The sequence below is a fragment of the Malus sylvestris genome, chromosome 11 (genome assembly GCF_916048215.2).
Source record: "Malus sylvestris chromosome 11, drMalSylv7.2, whole genome shotgun sequence".
Lineage (NCBI taxonomy): Eukaryota > Viridiplantae > Streptophyta > Magnoliopsida > Rosales > Rosaceae > Malus > Malus sylvestris.
In genome coordinates this window covers 9,540,613-9,558,240 of record NC_062270.1, presented here as the reverse complement: position 1 = coordinate 9,558,240, position 17,628 = coordinate 9,540,613, and the positions used below count along the sequence as shown (strand labels likewise).

Genomic DNA, 17,628 nt, shown 5'->3' with positions numbered 1-17,628 from the left:
CCGGTGCAACAAACGCACCCATAAAGTTTGTCAAACAACTATACGAAACTACCAAATAATATTTTCCAATATTGATTTTATAAGATAAGCAAGATACTGTAACTAGGGATGGGCAATGGTTATGGCAGGCGGGTAACTGCGGTTATTTACCCATAACCGTTTATGTTCATACCCGCATAACCGTTTACTCATTGGGTAAATGCATAAACGGTTATACCTATACTCATAACTGTTTATAAATGGTTAACTATACCCATAACCGTATACCCATTTAACCATAACCATAACCGTTTACCCATTTAACCATAACCGTTTACCCGTTTTTGAACCCGTTTATCATTTTTTACCTATTTACCCCTTTTTTCACCCGTCTGCATGTTTTTTTTTATAACAACTTTAAAATTACAAAATTCAAAGATTTCAAAGGCTCGATAGACGACTAAACATCATAGTTACACTGCATTTTGTTTCACAACATATACAACATTAACGAAGACCCATTTTTTCGACATTTTAGCTCATCAACCATAGAAAACATAATACTTAATCCTATAAAATACAAAGTTAGAAGGCTGCCCAGCATAAATTGAACATGTAAAAATCATATCTAGACCCCCTTTTCTCCATTGACAAAAAAAGAAGTACGATTATTCTTTAACACGTAATCAATTATATAGAAATTCAAGCTTCATCAATTGCTAAAGCACAAAAATTCATAAAAATATCGCAATTCTTGGAGAAACCCAATTCATGAAACTTGAAATAATGAGCAATCAAAACCTAGCACTGAATAAGAGTTAAAAAGAAAATTTAAATTTGATGCCCTATTTGGTTTCTAAGAAAATATGGAAACTAAAATCAAAGAGAAACCGAGTGAGAGAGAGAGAGAGGAGGGGAACGCATGGATACACTTTTCGAGGTAAGAATCTTGAGAGAGAGAGAGATGAGCAGCGTATATGAGAGAGAGGGCAGCGGAGATGAGAGAGAAGGCAGCAAGGAGGGAGAGATGAGTGGGGATGGGGCATTTCAGACTCTAGCGGAGAAATTGAAAATTTAAGGTTTTTAATTTTTTTTGTAATTTTACATATATTAAATTAAATGGGTAAATGAATATCCGTTATAAATGCGGATAATACCCATAACTGATGGATACCCGTTATAACCATGGGTAATACCCATAACCGCCCATTTAAATTTCACGGATAAACGGTTATACCCATAACCGTTTATTCGTCTAAACGGTTGCCTATAACCGTAACCGTTAACTTTAAATGGACGGGTAACCGCGATTATCCAAACCCATGGGTATTTTGCCCATCCCTAACTGTAACCAGTCTCAAATTTGTAAAGCAGGATCGAAGACCAACTTTTGTTAAATGTCGAAGCTAAATCTTTATCAATGAGATGAATATGATCAGCAATTTCCAACAAGAAATTGAGTGATCTAAACCACATTTGCATTCGGAAATTTGTAACAGAAATAGACAAAAATATGAAACTGTTCTGTGCAGCATAAAGAGTAAAGCATATCTCTCATCTCAGATATAATTTGAAACAGAATTCAAAGATAACTGAACCAACTACACAGACATTTCATAGAGGGCTTATTGACCATGATCTCACCGAGCCAAACAAGTGATTATGTACATATCTATTTTCATATATGACGTGTTTCAGGTGCGGGGGATGCTGCTGTGTTGTTGCAAGCCTCAGCTCGCCTTGTTGCAGTACTTCTCTGTCTGTTAACCATGCAAATCCATGCCAAAATTTTGGATAAGAATGGTGATCGATTTTAGAGAAAAACAAGAGTACAAGTAAAAGTATAAATGTGAGACACACCTGCTTCTTGATCAGAATCCATAAATATGTCATTGAACAAAACCGAATTCCTCCACTTCCTAAACCTCAATATTCTCCTTGTTACTGGTCCATGAGAGAGAAAGTATGTTCTTGGCATCAACTGGTATTCCAAACGCTCAAAACTGACAGATGCAAAAGAAGGAGTTGTCGTGTCTTGTTGGGTAATCATCTTCTTTTCTTTCTCATACACAAGCTGGATACCACACTCCTTTAATTCAAACCATGCTCTCATAAATATGGAAACTTTCAATTCATCACCACCTTTCAATTGATTCTCCAAATCCCAATGGCTTAAGAATATCATGTCTTCTTCCGAATGACCTGGATCGCCGAAGCATGATGGGTCATAGATAAACTTCACACCAGTGCTTTTGTTGCTAACTTTAGTGATTATTGGACTAATTATATCACAATGATAACCAGGACGAAAACCACCATCAAAACGTGTATAAACAGAGAAGATGTTCAAGCCACGAACCCTTTGATTAGAAGTAGAAGGCACAGTAAAAGATATTGAAGAGCCTCTACTTCTATGGCTGAACTGGCCTGGCACCACATTCCCAGGAAGAAACGTGCTAAATATCCCATATTCATACAGTCCCTATACATACAACATATGTCACACAAATCAGAATCCTAGTCAAGTCTTATCTTCCATGTGATGTTTGTGTGTGTGTGTGTGTTTGTTTGTTAGAGAGAGACAGAGAGAGACAGAGAGAGACAGAGAGACAGAGAGACAGAGAGAGGCACCTGAATGGGATACACCCTTATCCAATCCTCCAGCTTCAAAATCCTAGGCAGACGCGCACTCCTACATGGGAAGATCATTTGGATGGTTGCCGTGGGATCCAAGTTATACAAACCCAAAAGGTGGATGAGTTCCATATCAAATCTTTCAATGGGTTCAAACTTGTACGTGTATTCAATTTCAACTAGGTTAGGGTTATAAAAGCATAGGAATTCAAACGGTATGCAGGAACTCGATTGAAATGTTACTTTCTCAAGTAATGTGCAATCAAACACACCCAAGTATGTTACTCTTGGTAGCTCTGCAAGTTCTTTGAGCATCTTGCAATTGGAAAAGATGAGTTGATCAAGACCTGTAAGACCTCGGACGCAATCTGGTAGACCAGAAATTAGATTGTTGCTTAGGTCAAGTAACGCCAAAAAGGGTAGGTTACTAAAATCTTTGGGAAAAGAATCATCAGAAAGATTGCAACTTGTGAGCTTTAAATGTGCTAAACAACGCGGTAAAGATGCCCAAAAAGTTTCTGGATTTCTCCTTAGGCGTGATTTGACCTCCCCAGTGGTTGTTATTGAAATATCAGCCACATCTAGCACTTTTAGAGATTCCATCATCTTCAACTCCGCTGGAAATGCATCCAGATTTAAGCAACCAGAAACAATAAGTGTATCAAGTAATTGCAGTGCAAAAACATTCCTTGGAAGCTTCATAATCTTTATGCAATCTTTCAAATTCAAGTAAACCAGTCTATTTAGCTTTCCAATCGAATCATGGATATCAACCAAGCTCAGACAATCTTCAAGAATAAGTCTTTCCAAATTTGGAACCAACGAGAAGTTACCGATTTCAGTTAGGCTATGGGAATGACTTAGGTCAAGGGTCTTCAATGAGGGAAGGTGCTGTGGAAAAAAGAAAAAAACGAAAAGTGTCCAAAGTTTAATTCTTAGTAAAATCAAATTAATCATAAAACACCTTTTCACAAAAGAATGCACAAGCCTGGAGTAGCATACCTTTCTTCCTTTCAAGACTTGTCTCAAGTCTGTTTTCCGGTTGAAGACATGCGTCAAGTTACTCTGATGCATTTCAAGATAAACCAAGAACTCCAAAGGAAAATCACTGGCAATAGATTTCAAAGGAAATCCAAGCCAACTCAACCATCTTAACTCTTTCGGGAGTTCTTTATACGATCCCTTGAACTGTACATGACTAAGCTGGAGTAGTCTTAGTTTGTTCATCCTTGCAAATGCATTAGTGTGCAAGACTATCTCATTTGAATTTCCTGAAAGAGTGCTTGCCGAGAGCACATGCATGTTCAACTTAAGACCTTCAATGGAATCTGTACCCTAAAAAACAGAAGGAAAAAAAATTAACAGTTTGATAAATAAAACAAGGATGTATGCATTCCCAAAAAGAGTCATACACACACACGCGCGCGCATATAAGAGGAGAATGGTTCTTACATTTTTTTATTTCAGTACATCAAAAGAATCCTTATCCCTCCATAATCGATTTCGTTTCTCAGGATCCTTTGATTCTAGGCGAACAATTTCTCTGCCCATTGAACAGATCATTTGATGCATCTTCACCACTTTATCTTCACCAATTGTTACCAAACATCTATCCACAAGATTTTCAATGCCAACAATTGTGAAGAAATCACATCCATCTAGTATTCTAACAATATAATCCTTTTCCTTTCCGACAAAGAAACATGCAATATGTAGGAACAAATTTTGGTCGTGGTTATCTTGTAAAGCATCGTAACTTATTCTGAGCTTTTTAAAGACTTCATTCTGTGGAATATCTACTAATTTGTCCAGTGTACTCTCCCATACATCCATATCTCGACCATATAGAGAAGAACCCAAAGTCTGAAGAGCTAATGGAAGTCCTCCACTTCGGTCTGCTATCCTTTTCGAAAGTTTCATGTAACCTTCTCTTGGTTGATCTTGTCCAAAAGCATGCAAATTAAAGAGTTCCAGTGATTCATCGACATTCAGACTGTGAACGTTATAAATGTTGTAGATGGATAATTCACGTTCCCTTAGCAATTGTGCATACCTGGTTGTTATGATTATTTTACTTCCTGGAAAAAACCAATCTCGTCTCCCAAATATTGCTCTAATTTGGTCCATATCATCCACATCATCGAGAACAAGGAGAACTCTTTTACAGGTTATGGCATCTCTAATCTTGTTTATTCCTTCGCTAACACTATGTACTTTCACTTTTCTTCCACTCAAAATATCACGAAGAAATTTACTTTGTAGTTGCACTAAACCATTCGGTTTCTTTGAAGTTTCCCTGACATCTTCAAGGAAACAGCTTCCTTCAAATCTTCTATGGTTTAAATTATAAACAAATTTTGCAATGGTTGTCTTTCCAATTCCCCCAATCCCGTTAACTAAAACTATGCCGACATCGGTTGATCCATCATTTAACCATGAATTAATATTTTGAACTCGTGAATCAATTCCAATCAGGTAGGATGCACCAGTAAATGGTGTGCGTATGCGGCTTAGTTTATCGTCAATCACTTTAACAATTTTCTTGATAAACTTTGACTCATACCTAAACATTAGAATTAAAACAAAAAATAAATCATATTACTTGACATGTCACACATGTTTCATAAAAATAAATTACAAAGTTGAATGCAAATAATAGGCCAATGTTATCAAATGTTCAAACAATGAATGAATGCTTACAACCAGATAAGTATATTGACAACACAGGAAACCAAAAATAGTACATATTCATAGGGAATTTAGCTGATATTGATTAGTATATGTGAAAATACTTTACCGCACATAGTTTATGAGGTTTTGATAAAATACTTTACCGCACATAGTTTATGAGGTTTTGAAAGCAAAAGATTCAAATTATCAGAAAAGGCCTGCTAAGACATGAATTAGGACTACGTAATTAATCAAACGTTAAACATCATTATAGAACATGGCTAGTTAGAAAAAAAGTTACCCATCAGCTTGATTTGCTCGCACCATCCCTGCTAGATCTGCAACTTCTGCAAGTGCTTTCTTCCATTGGTTCATCTTGTTGGATGGTTGACCATTTTTTTCGTGTTTGGCAAATGCTTCTTCCACGCTTCCTGTCTGCTTCCTCACATCTGAAGGATCAACATCATAGAAGACTGGTAAAACTACATGGTCTGAGATCCTCTTGCGTTCAAGTATCATGACAAGCTCGTCAAGGCACCATCTGGAAAACGCGTAGTTTTTTGAAAATACGATGACAGAACTCCGTGACTGTTGGATGGCTGTTTCAAATTTTGGCTTAATATCTTCTCCTCTCTCAAGTTCTTCTTCATCTCGGAATGTGGGAAAGCCTTTGTCAACAAAAGCCGTGTAGAGATTGTCAGTAAAAGTCTTTCGAGTGTCTTCGCCACTGAAACTCAAGAACACATGATAACAATTTCGAGATGGAGAAGAATTGGAAGACGAGGCTTCTCGAGCTCTAGAGGAAGCTATTAAGTTTAATATTTGGTTGTCTTAATTAACTGCTGTAATGGCAGTTTGTTTTATATACATCTTACACACACGCATGCATTTAAACAAATGCATGCAATAAACAAATGTGGTAAAGGTGGCGTGCTTGCTGCCCATGCTGCAACACATCAGAGCACAGGAGTCGAAACCATGTGGTAGTCTGCTGACAAGGAATATTGTACCCACGTGCAGTATTCCTTCTGTCCAGGTTAGTGGGACAAGTTCTCTCAACACTCCCCCTCAAGTTTGGAATGGATGTTGATTATTCCTAACTTGCAAAGCAAAGTCGTAAACTGGTATAAGCTCAGTGGCTTTGTGAAGATGTCGGCTGGTTGTTTCATGGTTGAGATGTGAGATGTCTCGATCATTCCACTTTGAACCCTTTCTCGTACAAGATGGCAGTCAATTTCTATGTGTTTGGTTCTTTCGTGAAAGACCGGATTCGAAGCGATGTGAAGTGCCGCTTGATTATCACAATATAACTTGACTGGACGTTTATGTTTGATACCCAAGTCTTGTAGAACAGATTTCAACCAAGTGACTTCACAACAAGTTGCTGCCATTGAACGATACTCCGCCTCTGCACTAGAACGTGACACAGTATTTTGTTTCTTGCTTTTCCAGGAGATCAAGGATTCTCCAAGAAATACACAGTATCCGGTGGTAGAACGTCGTGTGTCTCGACATCTGGCCCAATCCGCATCACAAAAAGCATTCAATTGAATTGGACTTCTTGCAGAAAGGAAAATACCTTGCCCTGGTGTGTGCTTAACGTATCGTAAGACTCGCTGGGCTGCCTCCAAGTGTGGAGTTCGAGGCTTCTCCATAAATTGACTAAGAATGTGGACAGCATACACCAAATCAGGGCGCGTGATTGTCAGGTAGATTAGTCTCCCAACAAGTCGTCGATAAGAGGAAGGATCAGTAACCCATTGTCCTTCGTCCTTTCTGAGTGATAAGTTTTGCTCCATAGGAGAGGTGGCTGGTTTTGCGCCAAGATGACCTGCATCCTCAAGTATTTCAAGGGCATATTTTCGCTGTGAGAGGGTGATCCCCTTGCTAGAGCGAGCAATTTCAATGCCCAAGAAATATTTTAATTGGCCAAGGTCTTTCAACTTGAATTGCTTCATAAGAAAAGACTTGGTATCTTCAATTGCTTGTATGTTATTTCCTGCCAAGATAATATCATCAACATAGACAAGGAGGGCAGTGAATTTACCATCATGGTTTCGGACGAACAATGAATAATTTGCCTTGGATTGTTGATAACCGGCCTTTCTAAGAGCACAAGAGAGTTTGATAAACCATTGACGAGAGGCTTGCTTAAGCCCATACAAAGATTTATGAAGTTTACAAATTCGTGTCTCCCCCTTTCGTCCGAAACCAGGAGGCAAGGACATGTAGACATCTTCTTCAAGATCACCATGGAGGAAAGCGTTATTAACATCAAGCTGGTGGAGGTGCCATTGTTGGACCGAGGCAACAGCAAGGAGTAGACGAACTGTAGTCAATTTTGCAACCGGAGCAAAGGTCTCTCGATAGTCTAAGCCTTCAATTTGGCTATAACCTTTGGCAACCAAGCGTGCTTTATATCTCTCAATGGATCCATCGGATCGAAATTTGATTTTGTAAACCCACTTACATCCAACCGGCTTCTTGCCAGGGGGCAATGGTTGCAGAGACCATGTCCTATTCGCAGCAAGGGCTGCCAGTTCTTCTTCCATGGCTAAACGCCAGTGAGGGTCGCGTATAGCCTGTGAGAATGAGCTGGGTTCTATGGCAGCTGAAATGGAAGTGGTGAAAGCACGATGTCGAGCAGATAAACGATCGTATGTGAGGACATCAGACAAAGGGTAAGGAGTACCTGGTACTTTGGTCAACGCCGAGTGAGATGAAGGGACAGACCGAGAAGGGAGGTTGATGTCAATGTGATATTGTTGAAGATAACCAGGTGCATGAGTGGGTCGTTTAAGACGAGGTGGTGATGTGGAAAGAAAAGGAGATGAAACCGAAACAGGACTCACCGGCGAAGAAGATGATGGATCGACGGAATCCTGCTCCAGTAGAATGGACGGATGAATGATGGGATCATCACAGGCAGTATCTTGAGTATGTGGAAACACAAGTGGTGAAACTGCAGCAGAAGATGAAAAAGGGAACACATGTTCATGGAAAATAACATCACGGGAGATAAAGATTTTACCCGTGTGAAGGTCGTAAACTCGATATCCCTTTGTGCCATATGGATACCCAAGAAAAAGACACCGTGTGGCTCTTGCATCAAATTTGGTGGGACGATGGTGGTGGGTGGAAGAAAAACATAAGCAACCAAACACTCGCAAATGTGCATACGCTGGCTGTTTGTGGTGAAGTATTTCATAGGGTGATTTGCCTTGAAGAAGAGGAGTGGGAGTCCTATTTATGAGATAAGTGGCAGTGAGGATTGCGTCACCCCAAAATTTCTTAGGAAGATGAGATTGAAAAAGTAAGGCTCTAGCAACATTGAGTAAGTGGCGGTGTTTGCGCTCTGCTACCCCGTTTTGTTGGGGAGTAGAGACACAACTTGTTTGATGGAGAATCCCCTTATCTGAAAAAAATTGGGTCATAAAAAATTCTGGACCGTTATCACTACGAAGAACCTTGACTCGTGTGGAAAATTGTGTTTCAACAAGGTGGATGAAAGTGATGAGATAAGATCGTGCATCTGATTTGTGATTCATTAAATAAACCCATGTGCATCTTGAGAAATCATCCACAATAGTTAAGAAATATTGTGCCCCTGTGATAGTGGGAACATGGTAACCTCCCCAAATGTCAACATGAATTAACTCAAAAGGAGCCTTTGTGGTGATAGAACTCAAAGGAAAAGGAGCACGTGTTTGTTTGGCTAATGGACAGATCAAACAATCATCAATGCTACAAAAATTCAAATTTTTAATGCAAGTAGAGAGATGCCGTAAGGTCGTGTTGGAAAGATGGCCAAGGCGTTGATGCCAAAGCTGAGAAGAAGAAGAGGCAACAATTGACGCTGAATTGCACCTGGTTTTCATCACATTATCAAGGTAGTAGAGTCCTTCTCGTTCAGTTCCTGTCCCAATCATCTTCCCCGATCGTTGGCCCTGAAGTAGACACATTTTATCAGTGAAGATGACAAAGCAAGAGGAGGTATTAGTGAGTTTGCTGACAGAAATTAAATTCAGTTTAAATGATGGAACACAAAGCACGTTGTGAAGGATGAGATCATTCGAGAGATGAACTGTGCCAATATGTGTGACATCGGCAAGTGCATGATTGGGTAAGTGCACTTGTCGATTGTATACCGGAACACTTGTGGTCATTAAGCTTGGTGAGCAGACCATGTGGTCTGTGGCGCCTGTATCGAAAATCCAGTTTCTTCCCTTATTGAGAGCAGAAGCACAAAAAACTCTATCTGACAAATTATTCATAGTAGGGGTGGTACCGACATGATTAGATGTGGAGTTGGATTGACTCTTATCAAGGAGTGCAAGCAGGTTGTGATATTGCTCGGAAGTGAGAGCCATGGTGTGTTTGCTGGAAGAGTCAGTTGCCATGTCGGCAGGCAGTGGCTGTGCTTGGCAGTGCTCTGCGGTTGTGCTTAATGGCTGTGCTCAGTGGCAGTGCTCTGCGGCTGTGCTTAATGGCTAGCAGGTAGAGCAACGACGATGGCTATGTAGTAGCTTGGCAAGGCAGAGAGTATGCAGCTTGCAGTGAGTGTGCAGCTTGCAGTGAGTGTGCAGCGACGATGGCTGTGTAGTAGCTTGGCAAGGCAGCGAGTATACAGCTTGCAGTGGTTGTGGCTGTACACAGTATAGCAGCGGAAGAGTGAAGGCAGAGCAGAGCAAAGGATTATCTGTGCTCTGATACCATATTAAGTTTAATATTTGGTTGTCTTAATTAACTGCTGTAATGGCAGTTTGTTTTATATACATCTTACACACACGCATGCATTTAAACAAATGCATGCAATAAACAAATGTGGTAAAGGTGGCGTGCTTGCTGCCCATGCTGCAACACATCAGAGCACAGGAGTCGAAACCATGTGGTAGTCTGCTGACAAGAAATATTGTACCCACGTGCAGTATTCCTTCTGTCCAGGTTAGTGGGACAAGTTCTCTCAACATGCCATGATCACAGACAATTTCAATCACTACTTCATTTCTGGTAGCTCTTGGTTTCCGTAGCTCTTGGTTTCCTACTTCTTATACAATTGTTTGCATGTAACAGATCGAATAGCAGAATAGCTGACTTCAAACATAGTTGACCTTAGATAGAGTTGACTTTCTAAAGGCAATAGGCCACGACGAATTCTTGGCCAAGCAAATAAGGTACGACATCTCTTTGTTAAAGAAATAATTGTGGCTGGTATTGTCTTGATGGATCAGCTGTATTTTATTTTTTTGAGGCGAGTTTTTCTGTCTTTTTAAAATGTCCATTGTGTCCTAGAATCTTTTTTACTGAAATGAAAACATATAAACACGTCCAACTGTTGAGAGTATGAATACCAAATTGAGAAAAGAATGAATTTTGCATGTATTTATAAGTAGTTGGTTCATTCATATGACCAATTGATTTTAGTGAACCAGTTGGTTTTATTGTGAAACGTAAATAAGAACGGACAATAATTGGGGCTGGTATTATCCGAGTCACAAAAATCTGTATCCCCGTTAGCATTAACGCATATGACAGGGAAAGTCCTATAAGCCCTGCAGACATCCAGAAACTTGTTCCATGTTAAACACCTATAAACACCCTGAAATTCAAGATGTATTGCTCTAATAAGTACCGGAGCAGCATAACCCTTGGGAAGCAAGATAAGTAAGAAAGGTACATCAAAATCCAAAATAGTTAAATCAGATGAAGCCTATAAAAGTAGAGTTATCAAATGGCCGTGATAACAAGTGATTGAAATTCAGTTAGCAGAGTTCATAAGTAGCATTTTGACTACTTACTAGTATCAAAATCCGGCCAACAGTGTTAAGTCAGAGAACAGCATTGGGGCCTTAAAGATAGCATCGATGAAACCCGAGACAGGCCTTCGAAGCCTTCAATCCCATATGAGCTGTTGAAAACGACCTTAAATATAAAAAGACAGCACTAAGTGTTGAAACTGCCGTATAAACGCAGATGAGCATGCCATGGTTATGTTAGGCATTTGAATGTCTAGAGCTAGCCAATAAGTTGAAACAGGCTGAAAACTAGCAAAACCAGATTGTGCATTATGCCTAAAGCTTAGAAGAAGATTTCCTTTAGACAAGAAAATAATCCCGGATGGGCTTCAGTCCAACATCACCAATCCCTTTCTCTGCTTCTTCTGTTAGTTGCCTGCCGCGCACACCATTCACAGAAATATCCCCTTCGCTGTTGTTGGTTTCTATCTCCTTTGTCAGATTCTTCTTGGCTTTGATTTTCAAAGTAACCAACTCCCTTTTGCTCTGCAATTTAAGCACGCAAACACTTTACTTAACTCTAACTGGGGGGTGGCCACTTCCCTAATAGAATGTCGAAAAAAAAAAATACAAAAACAAGAACAGAGTACTCACAGCCAAATAAATGACACATGAAATTTTGTATCCGCCACCGCTTATAAATGTTAAAAAATGACACATGAAAAAGAAGGATCAGTGATTTCATGCACAAGTAGGATGCCTCACTTCGTAACTTGAAAATAATATGCCATGACCATTGGGATATTTGAAAATATAGCCATTTTAGAAATCACCTATTGAAATATAACCTACATGACAAGCTCACCATCTAGAAGACACGTATTTTTTTAAAATACGATGACAGAACTCTGCGACTGTTGGATGGCTTTTTTAAAATTTGGCTTAATATCTTCTCCTCTCTCAAGTTCTTCTTCATCTAGGAAAGTGGGAATGCCTTTCTCAACAAAGGTTGTATAGAGAAATTCAGTGAAAGTCTTTCGAGTATCTTCGCCACAAAAACTCAAGAACACATCATATCAACATGAGAGGGAGAAGAATTGGAAGACGAGGCTTCTGGAGCTCTAGAGAAAGCCATTATCACAAACAATTTCAAGTACTTCTTAATTGCCGGTGACTGGTGTCTCTAAATCTTAAGTAGAAATTAAGGGTAGCACCTGATGAGTCCATATTATACCATATATTTTACCCTTATCTTAGTATTAATATATTAGTTATTTTAGTAGAATTTTGATACTTTATTATATATTTTCAATGTAGGACATGCGACTTCCTCTGAAGCAAAAAGTGACCAAACGGATGAATTTGGAGTGATTCCAATTGGAGGATGTTCGTGACTCTTTCAAGATGATTGTGTCAAAGTTTCAGATTTTTCTACCAAACCGTTTGACCGTGATGGTGAAATAAAGGCCTAGCGCGTAGCTTTCCCAGATTGGCGTTTCTGAATGTTTTGGGTATTTTTGAGGTCAAGATGGCATATTTTGAGAAAGATTCATTTTGGGGATTTGTAAGGGACGTCTCCAGCTTTCAAAAGAGACCTTTTGGACCAAATTGAAGTTGATTTGGTCAATCAAAAGTCAGATTTTCTGAGAAATCCGAATTTCAGTTTAAATAGGAAACCTTTACATTTCTGTTTTATTATTTTGTTATGTTTCCTAGTTTTATTCTAAGACTTTTTAGGGTTTTATTTTGTAGTAGTATAAATAAGACTTTTTAGTCGTTAGGGTTAGAAGGGAAGGAGAGGAGGAAACACACGCACACTTTAGAGAGTTTTTCAAGTTTATTTTCAAGGTGTTTTCTATCCTTATTCTCAATAATATTTTGTTTTATGATTGTTCGTAGCTAGTTTCTTTTGCTAGGGCGATGCCTTAAATCTTAGCATGAATATGTGATTTTATTAATTTGCTTATGAATTGATGCATGCTTGCTTTGAAATATTAATCACTGCGATTAAACTATCTAATTGTCTTGGTGATTCGCGACCATTAGGGTTTTTAGACTAATTTGATGCAATTTATGTTGGAACATCACCCTGAAATTGAGGAGGGCTTCTTGTGATTAGTAATTGTAAGTTCACTTAAGGCAAACATCATGCTCTTAAAGGTTGAGTGGTTTTTCCAAGGGTTTTCACAAAGCTTAATGAGTCTTGCATGTTTATATTTAATCTGAACATCACAGACGAGTTGCATGTTAGATATACGTTTTCACTTGAATATCACGAGGAAAATATGTATTAGGAAAACCTAACCTTCAAAGCATGTATGTAGAAATTCATAAGTAAATGGTAAAATTGCATAGAATTGTTAATGGTGACAGCAGAACCCTAGTGTTTAAATTGTTTTCCAAAACCTTTGTCTTTTGCTTTCTTTACTTTGTCAATTATTTAATTATTTTTATTTAAATTCGTTTTTATTATTTTAAATTCCAAAATCAACCTTTTTAGAACTTTGTTCTAAATAATTAGTTAAGAATTAGCTTAAACATAAATTATTCATTTAATTCTTGTGGAAAACGATCGTACTTGAGCCGTTATACTACGATAACCTTGTACTCTTACAAGTATTTTTAAATGTTTTTATCCCTACTTTTACAGGTGGGTAAAATCCCTATCAGCACCTTGCTTCCTACTTCCCATAAAATTGTTGGCATGGATCAGCCTAATTAGCAGGGTAATTGACTTCAAACATAGCTGACTTTACATTAAAAATTAGTCTAGCTTCATTTCTAAGAAATTTCTAAAGTAGACTTCTCTTTCTAAAACCAATAATGGGTGGCTGGTAAGAGTGGTTGTTGAGAGGGGGCAGACAAACACATCACCTACCTCTAACCGGGGAGAATGGTTTAAATGGAATGGGTTCACTTCTACATGGCATGCTAGTCTAAAATACATGTCAATGCACTATTGGACAATGATAGCATAATGGTAGTGAACTCGTTTCATATAAGTTTATCTCCTGATTAGAAGACAATTCATCCAAAGATGCAAGTAACGTGACTTAAATTGATGAAAAATTGAATATTGTTGCTTCAAACATAATATTAGGGATGTAATTGCCAGATTTTTATAATTCAAAGACTTATTTTTCTAAAAAAAATAATTTATCGACCTAATTTTCACTCAAGTGATAAATCAGGGATTAAATTGCAGTTCACCCTAAAAGGAAATTAAAAAAGGGGAAAGAATCCTCGTCGAATTCCTTTCCTTGGGATCCTACGATCGTAACTGTTCATCGTACATTGTCCGATCAGTTTTCGTTAGGTACTATTTATATTTAATTTTAAATTTTAAATTTTAAAATAATTTCTGATCGTTAAATGTACGATGCATGATCACGATGACGGAATCTCTAGAATTCCTAGCCGGATCCATTTCCTTAAAAAACTACACCCAGATGATGTCATCGATCCACCCATCATCTCAACCATCCATTACCAATTCCATGGAATAAGTATCCACCGTCCAATTCCACTTAAACTCACCGATCCGGCACCAATTCGCTTGAATCAGCTTAACACATCACAACCGTCAATTTTCGAAGATTACCAAACCCAATCCACGGCTTAAACCACACCCCAAGACAGCGATCCTCGTGAAATCCCAGTTGCCAATAGAATCCAACCGCTCACCATATATAAAAACACAATCTCCACACACTTCAGTCATCACAAAAATATCCAACACTCTTAATTCAAATCGAAAAATCCCCAAACTTTTCTCTCCCAAGTCCCAACTCTATCAATGGCGCCCAAAGCCGAGAAGAAGCCTGCGGAGAAGAAGCCAGCAGAGGAGAAGAAGTCTGCCGTGGCGGAGAAAGCCCCGGCCGAGAAGAAGCCCAAGGCCGGGAAGAAGCTCCCCAAGGAAGCCGGAGCCGCCGCCGGCGACAAGAAGAAGAAGAGATCGAAGAAGAGCGTGGAGACCTACAAGATCTACATCTTCAAGGTCCTGAAGCAGGTCCACCCTGACATCGGAATCTCCAGCAAGGCCATGGGAATCATGAACAGCTTCATCAACGACATCTTCGAGAAGCTCGCCCAGGAGTCGTCCAGGCTCGCCAGGTACAACAAAAAGCCCACCATCACTTCCCGGGAGATCCAGACCGCCGTGAGGCTTGTCCTTCCTGGCGAGCTCGCCAAGCACGCCGTTTCGGAAGGGACAAAAGCCGTGACTAAGTTCACCAGCTCTTGAAAGGGCGTAGGGTTTGTGGATTTCAATGTCTGGTATTTGAAATCGAGCCCTTTGGGTCTAGGGTTAGGGTTTTAATTAGTAAATGTGCATTTTTCTTTCTATTTTTTGTGACTTTGTGTTGATTTGGAACTCGATCTTTATCTTGGTAGGAAATGAAATATGATGGTTCATATAATCCTTAATGCTTTATAAGGTGTTTGATGAAATGCCCAACAGAACTGATTGGGGGTTCTTACTCGTTGCCTCTATTGCTTCACTTTTTATTTTTTGAAAGTTTTTTACTTGGTTTTTATTTGATTCCTCACATTAAAAGTTGAATTGTAGTTGCAAAATTTTCATGGTGTTGCATTGCTGTCGGAGATTCAGAACTCAATTCTTTTGAAGAAGCAATCAAATTTTTGTTATCGAATATCATCAAATCCATATGCATGATTCTCTACTTGTTTGGCTTTTGTCAAAACCGCATTGCTATGAGCATGAACACCATTTCATCTCTATCTTTCTCTTCAATTGCCATGACTATTTAACTTCATTTGAACTACTGTTGGGATATCTTGGTAGGGGATTATGCTACAAGCAGTTTTTGTTCATTTATTTGTCGAGAGTCTACAGGTTGAGGGTACAAAAAACCCCAGTCATGCATTGGGTCCTCAATGCCCCTTGATTTCTCCATCATTGCAATTATGATCTAACGACTAGTAGTATCCTAGAATTTTTGCTGAATCTGTTTTGGGTGCGTGTTCGAAATGCAGTTTCAGTGTGGTGACTGAAGCGTGGGTTCGCACGAAAATGTCCGTTGTTTCTGTTTGTATTGCAAAGTTTGGATGGCAGTTTAAAAGATGCATCAACCTATTTTACCTGAATGAATAATGTTTAGGTTAAATGTTGAATGAATTTGGCTTGGGATCAATCTACATTACTAGCAAAGAAAATGGAAGGGGATGTGTGTTGCTTACTTGGGTGGGCACAGTACGGTTCGATTTAAGAATCATAAGCCTATAGCCTTCAAACCCCAGTACAAAACTATAGAATTATCAGCCAACATGGTGCGTTTGTTTGCCATAGTTAGGCTTCATTGGATTGGATTAAAGGTTGGTGTAGTCCTGTGTTTGTATCTGCATGGACTACTTTAATAGGAATACAAAGGACTCGTTTCGACTAAATGGCTCACTAGAACGTCTTACCGAGACCCTCCGAAAAGCAAATGATTGGTAAGACCATTGCTAGAAATCTTGTCAGCTTTGTCAAAACTTGGTAACGTGGATCGATTGGCTGTGCTCTGCCTCGAGCCAATTTCTTTCTTTAGGTCTCATTTCTCTCGTTGTTTTCTTGGATCGATTGGCCGATTTCTCTGTTTTCTCGGATCAATTGGCCAATCTCTCCATGTTTAGTGTTTGGTTATGAGCTGGATTTTTTTTTTTCTGCTTCTTATGTTGCAGATGGCTTCTTCTTCTGTTGTGATGGTTTCTTTGCTTATGCTTCTTCTTGAAGGGATCGTTTTTTATTTTTTATTTTTTGAATTGAATTTTTCTTTTTCAAGTGGGATTCTGCTATAGAAAATTTTATTTGAACCCATTTGTTTTATCTTTACACCCAACTTAACAATTTTGTCCAACAAACTCTCAAATTTGCCCTTAATAAATAAGAAAAAGAAAATAAAAATGGGTGTTTTTCTGTCTACACCCAATAACCCTAAACCCACCACAGCATTGCACCTCACCATTATTTCCAGCGAATCCAAATCAAACTTCCACCAAAATTTATCCCCAAGTCATCAACAACTGTCAACTCCTTCCATACTTTTCCTTCTTTTTCTCCTCCTCCCTCGTATCATAACCGTGAGAAGAATATGAACCATCATTTCCTTTTGGTGCCATCCGTGGGCATCGAACATGACTCCTCACTTCTCCGTCAACACTAATTCACACTCACCTTTCTTTCCTGATTGATTGGACCCAAGTTCCCACAGAGAAACACAAAAAGATAAAAGGAGAGGATTAATTGGATTGTTGGAGCTTCAGTTATCTTTGCTGGAAAAAAGGGATGTCGTGGCTTGTTGGGGAGCGTGAAAGCCTCCCTTCGTGTTTTCCCGATGGGGTTGGCTGGAGCATATACAAGTTCTAATGTTTTGAAATTCTTTCTATTTATTTCATGGCACATTTAGAATTTTATTAAATAAGTTTTTGAGTTGAGTGTAAAGATAAGATAAACCGATTCAAATAAAAATTCTCTTCTGCTATATATCATGGGTTTTTTATTTTATTTTATTTTATTTTAAATTTGGAATTTTTAGTTTGAATATATATGGACCTGAGGAAGTACTCAAGTCTTATTATAGAAAAACCACAAAATGTGGAAGTACTCAAG

General features: G+C 38.8%; 5 protein-coding genes across 5 annotated transcripts; 1 reads left to right on the top strand and 4 right to left on the bottom strand.

The window, feature by feature from the left end:
- Nucleotides 1-1,464: 1,464 nt before the first annotated feature.
- Nucleotides 1,465-5,721, bottom strand: LOC126588830 (disease resistance protein RML1A-like). The gene is made up of 6 exons (XM_050253964.1): nt 5,585-5,721; nt 4,066-5,176; nt 3,616-3,948; nt 2,611-3,504; nt 1,840-2,461; nt 1,465-1,739 (listed from the first exon to the last, which is right to left on the bottom strand). Exons 3-6 carry the CDS (start codon nt 3,913-3,915, stop codon nt 1,594-1,596), a joined length of 1,962 nt encoding a protein of 653 aa, XP_050109921.1. The 5' UTR covers nt 3,916-3,948; nt 4,066-5,176; nt 5,585-5,721; the 3' UTR covers nt 1,465-1,593.
- On the bottom strand, nt 4,072-5,184 carry LOC126590206 (disease resistance protein RPV1-like). The gene has a single exon (XM_050255726.1). It carries the CDS (start codon nt 5,182-5,184, stop codon nt 4,072-4,074), a length of 1,113 nt encoding a protein of 370 aa, XP_050111683.1.
- LOC126590205 (disease resistance protein RPV1-like) lies at nt 5,488-6,168 on the bottom strand. The gene is made up of 2 exons (XM_050255725.1): nt 6,159-6,168; nt 5,488-6,089 (listed from the first exon to the last, which is right to left on the bottom strand). Exons 1-2 carry the CDS (start codon nt 6,166-6,168, stop codon nt 5,581-5,583), a joined length of 519 nt encoding a protein of 172 aa, XP_050111682.1. The 3' UTR covers nt 5,488-5,580.
- Nucleotides 6,169-11,378: 5,210 nt separating this feature from the next.
- Nucleotides 11,379-12,245, bottom strand: LOC126590203 (disease resistance protein RUN1-like). Its single transcript, XM_050255724.1, has 3 exons — nt 12,176-12,245; nt 11,915-12,063; nt 11,379-11,564 (listed from the first exon to the last, which is right to left on the bottom strand). Exons 1-3 carry the CDS (start codon nt 12,243-12,245, stop codon nt 11,379-11,381), a joined length of 405 nt encoding a protein of 134 aa, XP_050111681.1.
- A 2,482-nt stretch (nt 12,246-14,727) lies between these two features.
- LOC126588836 (probable histone H2B.1) lies at nt 14,728-15,436 on the top strand. The gene has a single exon (XM_050253974.1). The coding sequence runs from the start codon at nt 14,815-14,817 to the stop codon at nt 15,259-15,261; it is 447 nt and encodes a 148-aa protein (XP_050109931.1). The 5' UTR covers nt 14,728-14,814; the 3' UTR covers nt 15,262-15,436.
- Nucleotides 15,437-17,628: the final 2,192 nt, after the last annotated feature.

Coding starts and splice junctions, on each gene's coding strand:
- LOC126588836 (XM_050253974.1), top strand. CDS start 14,815: ATGGCGCCCAAAGCCGAGAAGAAGCCTGCGGAGAAGAAGCCAGCAGAG.
- LOC126588830 (XM_050253964.1), bottom strand. CDS start 3,915: ATGCATGTGCTCTCGGCAAGCACTCTTTCAGGAAATTCAAATGAGATA. Junction 2,462..2,610: donor TAAGGGTGTATCCCATTCAG/GTGCCTCTCTCT, acceptor TTGTATGTATAG/GGACTGTATGAATATGGGAT. Junction 1,740..1,839: donor GGATTCTGATCAAGAAGCAG/GTGTGTCTCACA, acceptor CATGGTTAACAG/ACAGAGAAGTACTGCAACAA.
- LOC126590206 (XM_050255726.1), bottom strand. CDS start 5,184: ATGTTTAGGTATGAGTCAAAGTTTATCAAGAAAATTGTTAAAGTGATT.
- LOC126590203 (XM_050255724.1), bottom strand. CDS start 12,245: ATGGACTCATCAGGTGCTACCCTTAATTTCTACTTAAGATTTAGAGAC. Junction 12,064..12,175: donor CAGTCACCGGCAATTAAGAA/GTACTTGAAATT, acceptor TTTGTGGCGAAG/ATACTCGAAAGACTTTCACT. Junction 11,565..11,914: donor AGTCGCAGAGTTCTGTCATC/GTATTTTAAAAA, acceptor CTTAAATTGCAG/AGCAAAAGGGAGTTGGTTAC.